Source organism: Aquila chrysaetos, chromosome 7, assembly GCF_900496995.4.
Source record: "Aquila chrysaetos chrysaetos chromosome 7, bAquChr1.4, whole genome shotgun sequence".
In the NCBI taxonomy this organism is placed as follows: domain Eukaryota; kingdom Metazoa; phylum Chordata; class Aves; order Accipitriformes; family Accipitridae; genus Aquila; species Aquila chrysaetos.
In genome coordinates this window covers 13,651,208-13,666,460 of record NC_044010.1, presented here as the reverse complement: position 1 = coordinate 13,666,460, position 15,253 = coordinate 13,651,208, and the positions used below count along the sequence as shown (strand labels likewise).

At 37.9% G+C, this 15,253-nt stretch overlaps 1 protein-coding gene across 11 annotated transcripts in view; it reads right to left on the bottom strand.

The window, feature by feature from the left end:
* The window catches only part of ARL13B (ADP ribosylation factor like GTPase 13B), a 52,873-nt gene that overhangs the window by 34,577 nt on the left and 3,043 nt on the right, over nt 1-15,253 (bottom strand). For 6 of the 11 annotated variants that reach the window (XM_030019995.2, XM_030019993.1, XM_030019990.2 and 3 more), the window contains exons 2-4: nt 12,925-13,096; nt 11,107-11,177; nt 7,046-7,295 (exon numbers count right to left, since the gene is read on the bottom strand). In XM_030019995.2, coding sequence (XP_029875855.1) covers nt 7,046-7,295; nt 11,107-11,177; nt 12,925-12,983 — 380 coding nt within the window. In that variant the 5' untranslated portion in view covers nt 12,984-13,096. The remainder of the gene's footprint in view (nt 1-7,045; nt 7,296-11,106; nt 11,178-12,924; nt 13,097-15,253) is intronic. The other 5 variants (XM_030019997.1, XM_030019999.2, XM_030020001.1 and 2 more) reach the window with 3 other exon arrangements.

The following is a 15,253-nucleotide window of genomic DNA, read 5'->3' as shown; positions in this document are numbered from 1 at the left end:
CCTGGAAGAAAACTTGAGTTTCACTATTACTGAAGGAAGACAGCTGCCTATCCATACATTGTAAATAATTCAAGTAGTTTTCAGCTGTATATTGATTACAAAATGGCAAAACAGAAACATACATAACATGCTGCAGAACTGAGAAGAGCGGAGACCAGAAAGACTTGTGACAAGGTTTTTCCTAATACAAGGTGCTATTAACTGATAGTAAAAGTATTAAGTACAACTTACATTGACATAATGAGAAATTGATATTAAGCATTCAAAATTATTAACAGCAGAAATTTTGCAGTAATCATTAAAATAACTTTCCAGTGGTTTTTTTGTTACATAGTTATGCAGAACAGCAAACAAATTAAAGCAGAGCTGCTAGTGTTCTAGTAAGAAATGTGAAATATTAATAGCTATAATCCCTCATCACCAAAATAGCAGGTAGAAAGTAGCTTTCTACTAAAAAAAAATACCTGCCCAGCAATCTCTCTGGTATAAAAATATCAGCCATAGCACATGGAATTGTATTTCCTCTTGCACGTGTTTCACGTCAAAGAAAAAAAAAACCACAACAAACAAAAAAACCAACAAAACCCACCAACCAGCAAACACAAAAATAACCCCAAACAAAACCAGTATTTGCCTCTTTTTTTCTGGCATAATATGAAATCTAAGTGTTCCTTTCTGATAAAAAAAAGGACAAAAAAATTCTAAGAGAAAAAGATTTAAACTTGCATACCTATATAAGTCTTGAGGAAATTGACAGAAGAATTGACCCATGAACATAAGAACTGCAAGAACTCTTGCTTTCTGCAATTCAATTTCCCCACACATAACAGATTGATTAACTACTTAAGCACTTAGATGCTTAAACAAGGCCTACATGAGCAAAGCAAACATAAATTAAGTAGTAACACTAAACAGTAAAAAAAATGCCAAATAAAAAGTTTAATGTCTTCAAGTATTTCCTGCTAAGAGTCAGTAACAGCCAATACCATCAGCACTTCAGGAAAACTGTCTTAAACGATACTGTGATACCTCCATGGCCAGTGATAGGTAATAAGATGCCACAGTACCAATTCAATTTGAGGCAAGTATCACACTGAACAATATCAGAACTCTCATATTCCCATATTACTGTAACATAGAATGTCTTGTACCAATCTCATGCCCACATTGCACAATTCAGCCTATTCTCCTTCCAGGCTATTGGGCCTCCACTTCTCCCTGAACAGTGCTGAGGCTCGCTATCCATTCCTTTATCAGGGAGGATGAGGAGCAAGAGCTGTCTTCCCCTTTTCTTCTGTCAGCAGTGTGTCTTCTCACCCTTGGCAAAAAGCAAGAGTTGCCACATGCATAGGCATACTATGGGATTAGGGCATACCATAACGCAATTGATTGGGATGGAAGAAAAGATGGCAAAAGGAAGAGTGGGCCAACGACTCCAACTCCACTTTGCTCCGTAACGAAGACTGCATCTCAAACCCTTTAGTAATAGATCCTGTTCTTCATTGTGAAATGAGACCCATCTACCCATGATAATTCTCAGCGGTATCTTGCTAGCACTACTCAGTATAAGGTTGATTATGAACAAAAGATATCTAAGATGACACGCAGTGACATAAATTGACATTAATTTCCAGTGCTTTTCAGAAAGGACTGTTGCTTGTTTTGGCACATGTAAAACAAAATAGGAAAAATATTCAGTGAAAATGTTCTGTTACTTAAAGAAATAATAAAAATAGTATATTTACTGGGAAAAGCTAGCATTTAAAAACACCCAGATTTTTAACTTTTTTACTTAAAGTTACTTTTTCCTGAATAAAACATACACATTTTTCAAGGACTTACTCTTCCACTGGAAAGATTCTAAAGTATTTGTTGTGGATACAATTTTCCACATACTTCATGAAAGAATGGAGGGTCTCCTTTGCACACCTCCCTATATATTATGATTAAAACACTTCTAGTGCACACATCACAGTCCTAGCTGGACAGCGTATCCAAAATTGTTCTCCCACCTCTCCTCTCTGGCTTCTTCCAAATACACACATTAACTTAGTTGCTTACCTGGGTGATAAATTATAACTACACTGTCTTTGTGGCCAGTGCCAGAGAGCAAGCTCTGACCCCTGGTAAAAGTGGTGTGGATCAGCACCCACGTACGCTGTTTGGAGCAAAGAGCTTTTGGAGATCCTCTTCTGGAGAGGACTGGTCACATCTACACTACAGGACTTGACCCCAATCTCTTGTGGGCTGCATGTGACATCCCTCTGGCCTTAGGACTTACTTATATAAAATTATTTTATTTTTAATTCAACAAATCCAAAATTATGATCAGTGCAATGCATCTCATGAAAATTGTTCATGCTGGTATCATATGCTTAAAGTTTTGGGACATAGCATGGGGGCATGTAGTGTGCAAGACCTGCTGATGCAGTGTAGGAGACCTGTCCTGATTAGTAGGAGGTGAAGTTGGCATGGTCTACACCCTTACTATCTGACCAAACTAGAGTGTTATACAGACATGTCCTCTCAGTAAAAGGGAGGACACGCAACTGTTTCTCTCCAAGATGTAGATCAATCAGCTACCACATACACAGTATGGCTTATTGCGGTGACAGCACCCAAAGAAAGAACAACAGAAAAAGGGGGGGAGGGGAGAGTATGAATGACTAAATCTCTCAGTGTAGACAAACCACATAATTACTGTGCTGTTCAAAATGGAGGGGGGGAAAGAAAGTTTAATTTGTCTACTTTCATTAAGGACCGTGTGTCAAAGACTCCCAAGCCTTTTCTGGTGACCATTAAGTGTATTGCTGCTGAAGTTTGTTCCTATTCTTGGGTTTTTTTGTGTGTGTTCTTTTTTGTTTTGTTTGGGGTTTTTTAGGGGTGGGGGTTTTGTGGATTTTGTTTGTTTGGGATTGGTGTGGGTTTGGGGGGGGGGTTGTTTTGTTTTGGGGTTTTTGTTTGTTTGGGGTTTAGGGGTTTTTTGGGGGTGTTGTTTGTTTGGTTGGTTTTTTTTACAACTCTCAACTCTACATCAGCAAATGAAAAAATCTTGAAACGGAATGAATCTCCAGAGCATTGAACAAAGATACAGAGCAGTGGACAAGCCTGCCATCACATAACAGCAAGCAACTGGAGAATACTTTTATTTAAATGTTACTATCATAGATGTTTTTACTGTTAATGAAGCAGACCCCATAGTTAAACACAACATTATCTTTTTACAGGAAGAAACATAGTTATGTAAATTAGGATATGTTATTTTCTTTTTTAAATCTTTAAAGATAAAAGATATATTTAGATAAAGGAACTTCATGATTCAGCATATATTTTACCCATTATATCACATCAAAATCTGCTTACCCGACTAGAAAAAGTTTTTTCCCCACTACTTTTTTAGACCATTTTTGCAAGGACAGTTAGCTCCTACAACAACCGTACTGCTGACCTATATCAAATTCATACGGGTAGATGAAAGAGACCAAAACTAGTTTTAATTCATTCACTTCACCTATTCTCAAAGGCAACTGACAGCTGAGTACTTCACTTGTTGCACCACAACCAGACACAGCATGTGCTTACCCAGCCAGAGAAGAAATGCTGAGCAGACAAAGGGAAGAGAAGGAGAAAGAGGGTAAGACTTCAGGAACTAGTGAGAGAGGTCAGAGTATGTAAGAAAAGGTGAGTATATTAGGGAATGTGTTTATTCATTAGTACAGAGCTATACAACTTGAATTTTATTTCCTCTTAGAATTATTATTGAGCAACCAATTTTCTAAAAGCATTCAACAACAGCACTCTTCTTAATCCAAACCTTAACATTCTAAACACCAGCAACTCTACAAGTAAAACAGGATGAAAATTCTAGTAAGCATTAACTTACCTAACAGTGAATGCAATTTCTGTTTCAAGTTTTTCTTTTATATATGCTGAGGTAGTCCAGATTAGGAAGAGAACTCTGACAGATCAGAATTCTTGTCCAGAGGCAAATTCCTGCCTCCTTACCATTGCTACCACTCCAGCCAGTATCACTCCTTTCCAAGGTCTATTAACTAATAAGGAAAATATTACAGAGCACAGCTACAAATATGATATTGATAACCTGATAACTGGAATCTCCTTTACAAATACACAAATTTAATTGTCTGGTGAGCAATGGTTTATTTCAAAGGTCCATCTACCAGTCATGAAGATTTTATTTTTCCCTGATCCAACTGGCAAAATTAGTTTTGTCCAGATAGATGAAAGCCCATAAATGCAAAAGAAAAAGGTCATTCTGTCTTTTTGATTATTATCTACCAGAAGTACACACACACACAAAAAAAAGGAAAAATAGGAAAAAAAAAAAAAAGGCATAATCAGCAGGTTATTTCAAAGACAAGATGGTTGAAAATTCAGTACATTGGTTTAATCTATGCTTAAAAAGAAATGTGAATAACCAGTATAAACATTTCAATTGTTTCATTGTGATCAATTCACCAATACCTCTTTCATCATTCTTCAGCACACACACACTTTGAAGTTATAGCTCACTCCTTTTCATTCCTTTAGCATTTAGGTTCTTTTATTAGTTTTTAAGATGGTAATTGGTAATTAATAAAACATTGATGAATAAGCTCTTTGTATTTAAGCATACAAATAACATAGTGGAGAACTCTGTGCACCTACGGACAGCAGAGAATAAACAAATTACAACTGTTTTTCTGCTTCTCCTTGTTTATTTCAAGTGCTGGAGGAAAGCAGTAGTCCAGACCAGAGACACACTTGTGGAGTGTGGAAATCAAAGAGAAGGAGTCTCTCTCCTCTGGCATGAAATTATAACAGTATTCTATGAAAAGAGAAGTAGATTGTGCTCTGCACTGCAAGAGCATGAGAGAGAAGGGAATTACTTAAAGAAAACTTCAACTTTCCTAGATTTAATACTTAGAGATCGCTGTACTGTTTTCAGTAAATACTGGCCTTCACGCATACATGCACAGACTAAAATGCACTAATTAGAAGCTTACCAAGATATTAGGGAACTTACTGCTACATGGATACCAAGTATCTCATTATTAAAAAACAAAACAAAAGCTGAATATCCTTAGAAGCAGGAAATATTAAAAAAGGCTAACTTTCACCACAAATTTGGAAATCAGCTGTTTCCTTTGCTCTTGATACATTTTCATTTTTTGTTTTAGTGACTTAAGGAGAAAAAAGTTTATGCCACAGAACTTCTTTTTGGCAAGTGTGAGTGATGGAGATTTGCATCTCCAAACAAAGGCATCTTCAGGGAAGGGAAGGTTCATGGGACCAGTTTAATCTCATTTGCTAAGTACTCCATTTCTATACCACAAACACTAGTGCTTACTGACCAAGCCTTCCTGCTTCACAACTTGCAGGCTTCACAATGTAAGAAGTGCTTCAAATACTGGAACAAATTTTAGGGTTTACGTGATTTGAACATGCCAAGGGTAGCATAGCTATGCCATGAACACACACACCAAACAGAAAAGACAGACAATACAGGAAACAATTCATAAGTCAAGATGCAGGCTCATATAGGGAGTATAAAACAAAACTACTGGATCCCTCCACAGAACTGGGACACTGCAAGAGCAAATTCTCTTCAAAGGCCTGAGGCTCAATCAATTAGAACGCAGTAACATCAATAAACTTAGTTTAGTCACCATTAGACTCAGTTAATACACTCTGCCTTCCGATTAGCTACTGACATGGGTTGAAAAGCAGGATCAAGTCCCAGAGAAGTGAGTTGGCTCTCTACAGGTACAGCCAGCCACCCAAATAAACTCTATTACAGGATTAGGGCATAGAGATTTCTATGAAAAAAACCCCTAAAATGTATTTATTTAGAAACACTGCACAGTTGTCAACTGTCACAGTTGCATTTTCAGAACAGATTTTGGTTAAATGAGCTGCATTAAGTTGGTTTTATTGCCTTCCCTGTAGTAATAACATTCAGATAACAATGGAAGTTAAAATCTAATCTATTTTTCAACATATATACTATTAGCTTGCTGAACTACACTTGAGCAAAACAATTAGCCAGTTTCACCCTCAAACCACCAGAGCATCACTACTTCCTAGAAGTAAGAGGCCACTCCTCTTAGCTTTACAGATTCTTTATATCACAGAAAAGTTGTGTAATTACTGCATTATGGAGGTCTTATGCCCACCAGCCATAAAGATATTGTCCTGATAAACCATTTTAAACTTTTACAGTTTATTTTGTTACTTCAAAAGGGTATTTGTCCCCAGAGACCTTTTGTGTGGCTGAATAAAATATGCTATTTTTGGTATTTTACAAAACCTAGTTTTTAAGCAGAGAAGCTCATGAATCTATCTGTTCTGTGAAAGAATGTGTCTAGACCTTTTGAAACTTTTTTTGAATTAAACACATGCACTGCAACAAAAGCATATGCCAAATACTATTAAAGTAAGCCTTCTTTAATGAGATTTTGCTGATTGTGTATCAGCAGCACCACCATGTGTTAAGTGAACAAGACATTTATTGCTGAGATTACTGGTATTGCAGAATATAATCAACCATTTACAATTTAAGTAATTGATGTAGGCCTAACTAGTAACAATATTTTTACACCATGTTGCCATGACAAACTTGCAAAGCCTTTAACCTATCATACCATTTCAACTAATATTAGAATTTTAAGGAGTTAAAAAAACCCACCTTATTATTTTTCCACTGCTAATGAAAGAGAAGAGAAATAAATATCCCTGAGAAGGACTAAATAAGATCTAATGTCAGATGCAGTGAATGGATTCAGTATATCACCATGTAGAAAGACAGAAAGACAGACAGACAGAAAAGGCTTTGTTCACTAGTATGATACTAAGATTGGCATAAATAAATACTTCAGAAATACTGTAAAACTAATTGTAATATTGCTTAGTGCTGAAGTTACAGTAGTATTAGCATACTTTATACTTATGTTGATACTATACATAAATATTTCTTTAGAAGGTGTATTGAAGATCAAAATTTACAAAACTTGAGATTAGGAGAACATTTATTAACATTACTTACACCAACACGGGTTTTCCTGATATCTTAGGACTGTTTAAAACTTCTATCATGGCTTGCTTTGTTTCTTCCATTCTTGCAATGTCACTGGAATCCACAACAAATATTACACCGTAGGACTCAGCATAGTAATTTCTCCAGATATTTCGAATTCGTTTTCCACCTCCTAAATCAAAGATGGTGACTTCAAAGCGTCCCTGTTTAAGGTCAATCTTGGAAAACCCAACTGTTGGAGCCACATCTTCAGGAGATTCTGTCAGAGTTCAAAGAAGAAAGCCTTCAGTAAAAAGTGTCCTTAGTTATTTAAGGAGGATTTTACACTGTGATTTGGGTAGCAAAATTAGTATTTTAAAAACATGGAGCAAACCCTCCCTGTTAAGTGACACCATATTGCTAACCACGTATTTTTTACATTAAGATTTTCCCTCTCCTCAGGTAATTTCATATTAATACACAAGTGTCTCAACCCGTTACTTTACATTAATTTAGATAGGAACACCAAGAAAAAAAAAAAGAGAGAGAAAAAAGCCCAAAATGCAATTTTTAATATTTAACATCACAGTTAAATTGCAGTAGTGTTCAGTGTACTGCAGTTTTTACTTTCCTCCTCTCCACCAATGCTCCCATCTGAACAGTTATAAAGCATTTGCATGGTATTAATCCAAGTCTGAGAAGGAAAACAAACCAGTTAATGCATTATGACCTGGGAAGGCTTGTGCTCTGCCAAATTTATTCTTTATCCCTCATGGTTGCCAAAACAACTCCAAAAGTTCAAACCAAGGGCTGAGATAAAGTGATAGAAACCATGTTCTTCTGAGACATAAACTACTTGATTCCCTTTATTCAAGATCAGGTTTTGGCCTTTGTTTGTTTGTTTATTTTTATTTTCTGCTTTTTAGTTTGCCATGCAATATGCTAAAAAACTATAGCTTTATATTTAATACCTTTGCTTGCTGTCTCCCTCTCCAGAGGGCAAAGAAAGCCTGTACTTGCCTCACACCACTAAGCTGTCTCTGCAGGGGTGAATTAATTGGATCTCTGCAACTGTTTTGTGTAGCTTGGTAGCACAAGGCAGGAGAAACAGATGTAAAATTCAGCTTGTTAAGAGGAAGAAATGAAGGCATGGTCAAAAGCGCTGAGCTCTGAAGAGCAGTGCAGAAGCTACATCACCAGCCTTCTGCTACCACACTCCCTTTTTTTGAGAGAATCCTTCACACACCACAAAGATGGGGATTCAGAACAGACCCCTTCACTGGAACAATGTAAGCCAAAATTCCAGCTAGAGAATGGTCCGGAACCCCCATTTGTGAAAAACTAGAGCTTCAAAACTCAGCGGACTTTATTTTGAAGAACATTTTGCACTCTGAGCTGTAAGTATGTGCTCTTACAAGAAAGAGCAGTGTGAACATGAGGGTTGGTTAAGGGTGAAAGTTATCGATGGTGCTGAATGTAAGGGGATATTGCCGAAACATCTGCTCCTATTGTATAGTGAGGTCTCCAATAATAAACAGTCTTCAATGTAAAAACAGGGTCTGCCATATAAGCTGCAGATCCAATTTGGCAAATATGACTTTGGTGACCATGCTGATTTGCCTAGGTTTAAGAGTCCTAAGAACTGAAATATATTTGGTTTCTGCTAAAACCCAGTAGTCATAACTGCATTCTCCTCCTATAGGCTGTATGACTGATGCACAGCCCAAAATACTGGTTTTATCAACCCTGAAGTCTAACTGAAGGTTCTAATCTCTGCAAGTCCTGTTAAGGAAAAAAAAAAATTGCTTTCTAAGGTGTTGTGGTTTAACCCCAGCCAGCAACTAAGCACCACACAGCTGCTCACCCACTCCTCCCCACCCAGTGGGATGGGAGGAGAATCAAAAAAAAGAAGTAAACCTTCTGGGTTGAGATAAGAACAATTTAATAGCTAAAGTAAAATAAAATATAACAGTAGTAGCAGTAGTAGTAGTAATAATAATAATAAATGTAATAATTGTAATGAAAAGGAACATTAAAAAAAAAAAAAGATAAATCAAAACCAAGAAAAGACAAGTAATGCACAATGCAATTGCTCACCACCTGCTGACCAATGCCCGAGCAGTGATCTGTCCCTCCCAGTCTACTCCCCCCAGTTTATATACTGAGCATGACATTCTGTGGTATGGAATATCCCTTTGGCCAGTTTGGGTCAGCTATCCTGGCCATGCTCCCTCCCCCAGCTTCTTGCACACCTGCTGGCAGAGCATGGGAAACTGAAAAATCCTTAATTTAGGATAAGTGGGAAACTGAAAAATCCTTCATTTAGGATAAGTGCTATCTAGCAACAACTAAACCATTAGTGTGTTATCAACATTCTCACACTAAACCCAAAACACACCATACCAGCTACTAAGAAGAAAATTAACTCTATCCCAGCCAAAACCAGGACATAAGCACTATTCAAGCCCTGGGAAACAGTCACAGAAGTCAGAACTATGTTTTCCTGGAGTTTCCATTTAGAAATCCCCATCTTTACTCCTAATTTTTCCAGGAAAAAAAGACTTTTAGAAATAACTGTCACATTTAGCTGATAAAGGCATTAAAGTTGATTTTGAAACAGAACGGAAGGCTAAACAACAAAGCTCTCATGTTTTCAGGGCAAAGATTCAGGAATATGAGAGAATATTCATAACTTTATTCAACTTCAGCAAGTCCGTGAACTTAAACAACATGTAAATAGAAAGTCGAAGTAGAGTCTCCAAGTCTGCCAAAACACTAAGTACACTCTTGTTATTACACAAGATGAAAGTTATTTAGAAAGACAATCCCACAAGGGGGCGGGGGGAGAATTTTTGTTTTCATAAGCACAAGTTTCATCTCAAATTGCATCCGGCTTGCATGTGTCATTGGATGGTGCAAAGTACCCTCCAAAATCAAGCGGTCTCTTACTGAAGTAAGTACCTAGAAAATTGCTATTGCTTTTCTGGTGATAAATAATGATATAAAATATGTATCACTAGAACCATCCTTTATGTTATATACATACACATACAGTTTCATTCTTTTAAACCTTTTCCTCATTATACATACTTACAACATGGATTTTTATATAAAGTTTACCAATGTATGCGTGTTACTGGATGGTCACTTCAGCACATGCACACAAGAAAAAAAAAAAACAACCCCAAAACCAAAAACCACATCCATCAATTTCTCTAATGTATAGTAGATGTGAAACACATCATTAACCAGAATATTTTGTATCATTGCATTAATTCAAAGTAATTAAATAATTAGAATGTGGTCTATAGCCTTCAGAGTTTTTGTCCTATACTTTCACTTAAAGCAACTGATGGAGACAGACGGCTTGCTTGCAGTTACAATGTGGCTTCAGCTATTTATTGAACTACTGAAAAACCTTACTCTAGTCCAAAAATACACTCATGAAATTTAAACAAGAACCCAGAACAGATTTTGTTGCAATTCAGCATTTTGCACAGTTAACAATACCGTGGTCAACTCGAGGCACATAAGCACCAAGGTAGTCTGAACATTTGGTCTTAGTATTTCCAAGATAATTACAACACTTCTATGGACTAATTTTTTCTGTCTGAGTGGACTAAGAGCTCTAATGCTGCACGGTGCAATGTCTTAAGAGGCAGCTCTCTCCATACTATCTATCTTGCCTCTACACCTTTGAAAAAGATGTAGGAGAATGGTAGCAACTTTGTTGAACTACCACTGACTTGGTCTAAGTCAGTCATAAAGCACACGACTGGGAGCACCTACTTTTTCAGACACCCTAGTATGACTTGCCAGATATCAAAAATCAGTCTTTATGCATCAAAGGTAAGACCCCTTAACTCTTCTCTCATCTGCAGGTCTTCACACAATGGGGCCTGTGACACGCTCACTCTGGCAACCACATGTGTACCACTTTCAGTGGTACAATGACTAAAATTTTCTTTCAACAATATGGGAGGGAGAGACAATTTAAGAGCTGAAGCACCATTTTTAGATTAAAATGGTGGAAAATTAGTAATTATACTCTCTCTTTCAATGCTCCATTTAGATGATAAACAATTGCTTACCTCCTTGAATTCCTCGGACTGTAGCAGTTTTACCAGCATTATCAAGACCCACCATTATTAGTGTCACCTTCCTCCAAAAGGAGAAAAAAAAAAAGAAAGACATTTCAAATCTTTTTTCCTCTAGCTAGACTTCACTTATTTTATTAAGTTTTTTTTAATACATGGATAGCAAATTTACCACAAAGTAGTAGAAAGAATAGGTATCAAAATACCAAGTAGCAGGCATTGTTACAATTGTGTATCTGGTGTTCAGTATGTCAAACCATCTGATTAGACAGAACAGCAGAACAAGGTATGAAATGAGAAGTCTAATATTGTGCTGTAAGTTTCGCATGACCCAATGATTTTGCTTTCAACTTGTATCTGCCTGCTGAAATTTAATTTCACGGTACTGTAAATTTTATCCTTTTTTTGGTGTGGTCATGGTCTCTTTAACAATTTCTGTAATTTCATTTCCATTCCCCTGTATTTTTACCATCTCTCTGGCTCAAAGTTATGCCTACACTAGAAATTAATTTCTATCTCAACCAGTGCCTCTGAACAACACTATACAGTATGCAACACTTGTGTAGACAACATCAGATGCTGTAAATAAGCCACACCGGTACTCATCATGCCTTCATTTCAAGTAAGAGCAATCTAGACTGTAAATGTGCAAACCAGTGCTGTTGAGTATGTACAATACTTTAGCAAACTGGTATACAGGTTAGAATTTATACCAGGATAGGATTTTAAGTAAAGCAATAGGAAAAACATATCTATGTGTATACCTCAATTGTTCCTTCTATTCACAAAGACTCAGAGGAGTCAAAGGAATTTGCTCAATTTTATGCCCCTTTGAGTGAAGGAATGCTAAAAACATTGTTATTTCCGGTCTTAAAACTGTAATAGCATCATACATGAAGTATAGTTTATGCAAGTTCATTCAGAAGAGCCAAAAAACTCTGAGAAAAGAACCTAAAAATGAACAGTAGGATCATAGTAAATTATACTTTAACAGTAAGCTAAAATCAGAACAGCCACAAACATCTATAAACTCACAATCATCTATAGTACATCAGTGGTGTCAGAAAGCTATTCAATCCAATATAGTTCTTTGAACAGCAGCACCTTCTGTAAAACCTAAACTACATACTATTGAAGAAAAGAACAAATCTTCCTACATGAGCATGAAGTATAAGTAAGTGTGGTATACCCTTTATTTCCCTTCCCCATAGTTTGAAACAAACTATGCACTATCTATGCATCTCTGCTAATTGGAGGGAAAAGGATGCAGGATGTCAAAGTAAAAGTAACAGAAACAAACAAGAAGTGTAGAATTCCGTAAGTGAGAATGGATCACCAGGCTACCCACGAAATGCAGTATTAAGTTACTTAGATAATAGTAAGCAAACTAGTATGACACTGGGGCTACAGTCTGCTCTTGACAACAAAGTATTTTAACACATTACACTTCAGAATCTCAAAATGCAGAAACTAAATCAGTAAGACAAAAACCAAATAAGCTTTACATAAACATTCTATCATCACACCATAATGCTCAACTTGAGGAAACAGTATGCAAAGCACATTATTTTGAACTTTATACCTTCCTGAAGTCAGAAACAAAGTACCCGAATTAGAGATGACTAACATTTAACTTTTAAGTTCAGAAGATGTATTGATTCTCTCTTGGAGAAAAAAAAGACAGATTTTGTCTCAGAAATAAAAAATACGAAACAATGTTATATAGCAAATAAAGTAAAACATAGGTGAGAGGACAGGAAATACAATTTGGGAGGGTCAGTGCAGAAATGTAAAATACTTTCACATGTTTACCTCACAGGTTCCTGCCACCGTTTTAACCAGCTGCAGCAATTGGCCATTAGACTGAACATCCCTCTTCACTAGCCTTCCAGAGCCATGCAAGCTACAGAAACAACATGGACAGGCCAGAACAACACAAGAAGACTGCGAGAGAGACTGCAGAGACCCAGATGTCTTGTCACTGCTAGGAAAAAAAAGAAAAAAAAAAAAGAAAAAAAAGAAGAAATGCATAGTTAGCCCCTATGTATAACCAAGGCAAGCCATTTCCCTGGCAGCAGCCTGTCTATTCAGAGTGTGTCATATTCAGTCAGCCCCATGACAGTCTCATTATGTCTTTCACCTTTCCATCCTCTCACACTTCATCTGCCCCCATTTTACATATCTGGGCAGCAACAACACAATACTCACACAAAATGATAATGCAAGACCACTGTACATAAGGAAACCTGCAAGTTAGAGCAGTAAGATACATCAAGCTATGGAATTCCAGTGCTTGCCTCGCTAACACATCCCACAGCTCTGACAGAAAATGAGGAACAATTTCAAGCATGAGTAAGGCTTGCAAGAACATAAAAGGATAAGACATTAAAAGCAAACAAAGAATATCCTACCTGTTAAGTATATTCCTTTAACTGTCAATTTCTTTTACACAGAAAGATCGCACAAGGAAACTGGGTTCTCTAGCCAGTACTTTGAGGAACTGGCAACTTAATGTCTAGTAATTGTCACTAAGTTAAATGGAAGTATCAAGTACTTCCATTATTTTACTATCCCACTCTTCAAGCGGGAGAAAGAAACAGAATATTCTTTCTGGGGTTGCTCTGTGGAACAAACAATAGAGAATAACTGTGTGATCATGTGCATGTTTACTTCTTTGTATGCACGCATAGCTATGAAACAGTAAAGCTTACACAAGCCATGCAGTCAAGTGCACAACGATGCAAAAGCTTTAAAACCCCCTTAGTTACTCAGCTACAATAATCCTACTGCAAACGACAGTAGTTGTCCAGGTAAAGGCCTTTCACTGGCAAGCTTTGGGCAATTTTGCTTCACAAGTTCAAATCCACAGACTCCCTGGTAGGACGATGTACCAAGTCTGGCTGTTATTTTCTTCACAGCAGCCTGTAATGTGCTTTGCATTTTTGGCTAAAACACTGCTGATATCACACAAATACTTTGGCTGTTACTGGACAGTGCTTGCACAGCATCGAGGCTTTCTCTCTTTCCCACTCTGCCCTGCCCACCTCTCCCCCAAGCCTCCTGGCTGGGGAGGGGGGGCAAGAGGTTGGGAGGGGACACAGCCAGGACAGCTGACCCCAACTGAACAAGGGGATATCCCATACCATACAATGTCATCCTCAGTAAAAAAATAGCTCAGGGAAAAGAGGACGAAGGGGGAATGTTCATGGTTATTGCGTTTGTCTTCCCAAGCAGTTGTTAAGCGTACCGAGGCCCTGCTTTCCAGAAAGTGGCTGAACATCTGCCCACTGATGGAAAGAAATGATTAATTCCTCTTTTTGTTCTGCTTGAGCATGCAGCTTTTGCTTTCCCCATTAAACTGCCATTAACTCTATCCATGAGTCTTCTCACTGTCCTATCTTCTCCCCATCCCATGGGAGAGGGGAGTGAGCAAGTCACTGGGTGCATGTTTAGCTGTTGGGCAGGGTCAAGCCACCACAGTTCTCCTCAGTGCCAACGTGGGGCTAAAGATAGTGACAACTTTGATCTGAGCACATTATAGTTGTTAATTGGCAGGCTCCTGTGCTGGTCACTGAGCTTGCTTACTGTACTGAATATTAGAGTCCAACACTTGTTAGTGGCTGGAAAAGGCTGTTTAGGTTGCTCCTCCCTTGGGAAAAGGCAAAGCCATTTGTGGGATTATGTCTGCTCACATGCACTTGGTGGGTATTGTGGAAGGACGGGGAAATCCGGTGTGTATCTCAAGGAGATTTAAACTTGGGGGAAAATAATCCATGATTTGAGTTGTATGTTACAGGAACAGTACAGCAGAAACTACTTGAAGCAAAGGAGGATGAGCCTTCTGAGGACCAGGCGAGTGTGGCGGTGACTCAACCAAGTGGGTCTTGGCACCCAACAGGCCACTTCCCCTGCCCTGAGTGACCACCTCCAGTGATGGAGCCCAAGTCATCACCTGTTCTTATTCGGGGAGCGGGAGGCAGCTATGGAACAGGGGAATAATATCCGTGCATATGTCATGGGACAGGGGGTGGTGGTTAATGACATACCAATCTCTCCTCCAGAGATTATCACAACCCTTGCAGAAGGAATGTGCACTATCACCTCAGCTCATAGGCTCACATCATCTTAGCTCCCATTTTGA